The following is a 3,054-nucleotide window of genomic DNA, read 5'->3' on the forward strand; positions in this document are numbered from 1 at the left end:
CAGCGTGTACTTCCAAATAACTCATATCCAAGAAGTCATATGCCGCTCTCGCGATGTCCCAATTACCCAGGACCCCATGCGCCGCACCGCAGGCCATAATCCGAACACCAGAACAGGCGAACTCGTGAGACACTAAGGGCCTCATCAGTCGATCATAATCCGGGTCCGGAGACACCATGTTGGTTAAGCACAAATCCATAGGCCATTCAAAGGGACAATCTAGGCAGTGGAAGACAGGTTGCACGCAGGTGAAGTAGGAATACCGGAAGGATAATCCATATGCCAGGCTCAAAGTCGCCAATGGCAGGACGCCATAGTATTCAAGCATCCTGTCACGAAGAAGCCGCAGACGGGACAGGCTGTCGTGTGGCACAGAAAGAGCAGCCATTCCGTAGGATGAAAAGTAAAAGTAGCACACCTGCCACTAGCGCCAGAATTAACGGGACACCTCCAAAGACGCTCGAGAAAATAGAATGAAAAAATGCCGGAATCACACCAAAAATAGTTTGGAAAGAGGTCACGAGGCCCGAGCCCACAAGTTTAAAAAAATGAGCCAGGCCAGTCGTGGACGAGGCATTGAAAATTGTTTGGATCAAAGCTCCAAAATGCAGGGGGAGGTCAGTATTCAAAAGCGCCTGTACCTCAGTGCGCGTATTTGCTACGTGAAGGACAAATGTTTCCCGGGAGGACGTCAATGGCACCTCCTTTTGGGACAATAGCGCTCTTATTCTGCTCATCCCGTTGAACTCTGCTTTCAAGGTTGGAATCGAAGGCCAGATGGAAGCATCCAGCCGCCCATGCGGGGGAGGAAACAGAACATTATTGCAGCAGACAACCCTCTGCGATACAGTTACTATATATGGGATTCCGACTAACATCCCGCAGCAAGCTTCATTATTTAAAAGTAAATAACTACCGTTTGCAAGCAGCGTGAAAGATGGTGTAATCACTGGTACAGGGATACCTTTGAGGACGCAGGCCAAATTCGGGGCGTTCACATTACACGCACCATGCAACTGAATGTGCCGACATAATACAGAATGATCAGGTGTCGCAGTACACTCCTCACCTTTCAGATAAACCTCAGTACCATCTCTTGTACATCTATACGTAAAAGGGAGGGACCAGACCTCATGTATGAAAGCGGTACCCAGCTGTTCATATCTACCCAGAGCATAGTGTTTCATACAAGAGGTAAACTTAAAAAGGGCGAACGGGAGAGTTATCAACCCATGTAATAACCACACTGCAGAATCCAATTCCGCCACAGAGAAAGGCAACGGTTCCAACTTTTCAATATGTAACAAGGAATATGAAGCATCTTTCATGGACATGAACTGTTGTTTGTCAGTAAGGTTAAAGGGAAGAAATAATGATGTTGTATTCAGATAGTCCCAGGGGACCCTCCCTGCCTTCAACGTTTGTAATGTCCATGCAAACTGCATAACAGAACGCAACTGGTTTTGACCATGATACAATACTGACATATCATCATGCACAATATCAACAATTGAAGAAACAATATTATCTAATGTATAAATTCGAGAAGAAAGAGTGCTAATGCTGTTATCAATAACTGCTAATACTTTTTCCATATTAGCTTGATCAATAGCTCTCAATCGTGAAGCTGCCTCAATTTGCGACAATTTCCATACTTCGTTGTAAATAGCATACACCCATCTTTTGGATCTGCCATCCACAGGACCTTTAACAAAATCATTCAAATCTATTTTGTCATGTAATTTTGATAAATGAACTTTGACAGATGCCAAGGTGGAATGTCGCAGCCAGGACTGACATAATTTCCCTACAGAGTATGTAGTTACTGTATGCGACGACTCAAACCGTGGGTCTACGCGTTCCTGGGTATACCCCGGCTTCAGTCCTAGAAAACGACGTTGACAGGTATCAGAACTGCTTTGCCAAATTAACCATCCCTCACTACTAAATTTCGAAATATTGAAAGATGAATTAGAAACTAATGACTGCAAAGCAGGAAGGGACAGATCTGTGTGATTATCCCAATTTGGGTAAGCGCCCAGATCCGGCACAGAGGCGAATTTAGTTTTTTAGAAGTGGCCAATCCGAAACAGGTGGTTTGGAAGATGGTTGAATTTAAAAACAACATATGATTTGGTACTAGACAGGCATGGTGTAAAGCTTCAGTTCCCTGAACCTGCCACGGTTTGGAACCCCAAACCGACTTAAGATCAATAGTAGCCTTCCATAGATCATAACCTTTGATTGACAACTCATCCATAAAGGACTTAGAATAAAGCAATTTGGTGTGTGTCAGTCTAACCTTTGAGGCAGACTCAGGCTTAACTTTAAAATAAAAGGATGCCGGGGCTGAAACACTGAAATCAGTAAAATAAGTATACTTATCAACTAATGTATGTGAACTGCCAAAAGAGGGGGTGGGACAGTGTTCCCATTGGGTAAAATTTACAAAATTTCTAAATGTATTCGCTTTATGCAGGAAGTGATTGCCATAATGCTGAAAACAATACTGTTCTGCATAATTAGCCGCATTTTCATACAAATCCTCAGCATCAAAAGCGGCATAATATTTCAAATCTGAAAACAGTGCCTCAATGGCGTGTACATCCCAATCATCAGAACGTATGTTCTGTTTAACTACATCACCCATAGAAACACGAAATACATTAGGTACATTAATGACCTCTGTAGGCCCATGAATTTGAAATTTAACAGCATCCCATGCGATTCCATCCATGACGGGCCAGGCAGTAATATTCACAAAAGTCTGGTCCCTTTTCATGATGTGGGACGAGGAGTGGGGGGCCAAAGTTCCATTGATAAGTCTAATTGTCGATCTCTCTTTGAGATAGTGGCCATCCACCAAAGGGAAAAAAACTATAACAAATCCAATGGACATAAACAAAAAAATACTGAAAAGCAGCAACCAGATGTATGTCCAAGGGGCAATCAAAAAATGTCTCTTAAACCAGCTTACAAAAACAGCAATGTTTGATGGGGGAGTTGAGGGCAATGAGCTAGTGTCAAAGGAGAAACGGGACTGGCCAAGTGCTG

General features: G+C 43.4%; 1 protein-coding gene across 1 annotated transcript; it reads right to left on the minus strand.

Annotated features, from left to right (window-relative positions):
- Window positions 1–332: 332 nt before the first annotated feature.
- On the minus strand, window positions 333–1,445 carry LOC146862922 (uncharacterized). Its single transcript, XM_085643124.1, has one exon. It carries the CDS (start codon window positions 1,443–1,445, stop codon window positions 333–335), a length of 1,113 nt encoding a protein of 370 aa, XP_085499250.1.
- Between the last annotated feature and the right edge of the window lie 1,609 nt (window positions 1,446–3,054).

The sequence above is a fragment of the Triturus cristatus genome, chromosome 2_2 (genome assembly GCF_964204655.1).
Source record: "Triturus cristatus chromosome 2_2, aTriCri1.1, whole genome shotgun sequence".
NCBI lineage: Eukaryota > Metazoa > Chordata > Amphibia > Caudata > Salamandridae > Triturus > Triturus cristatus.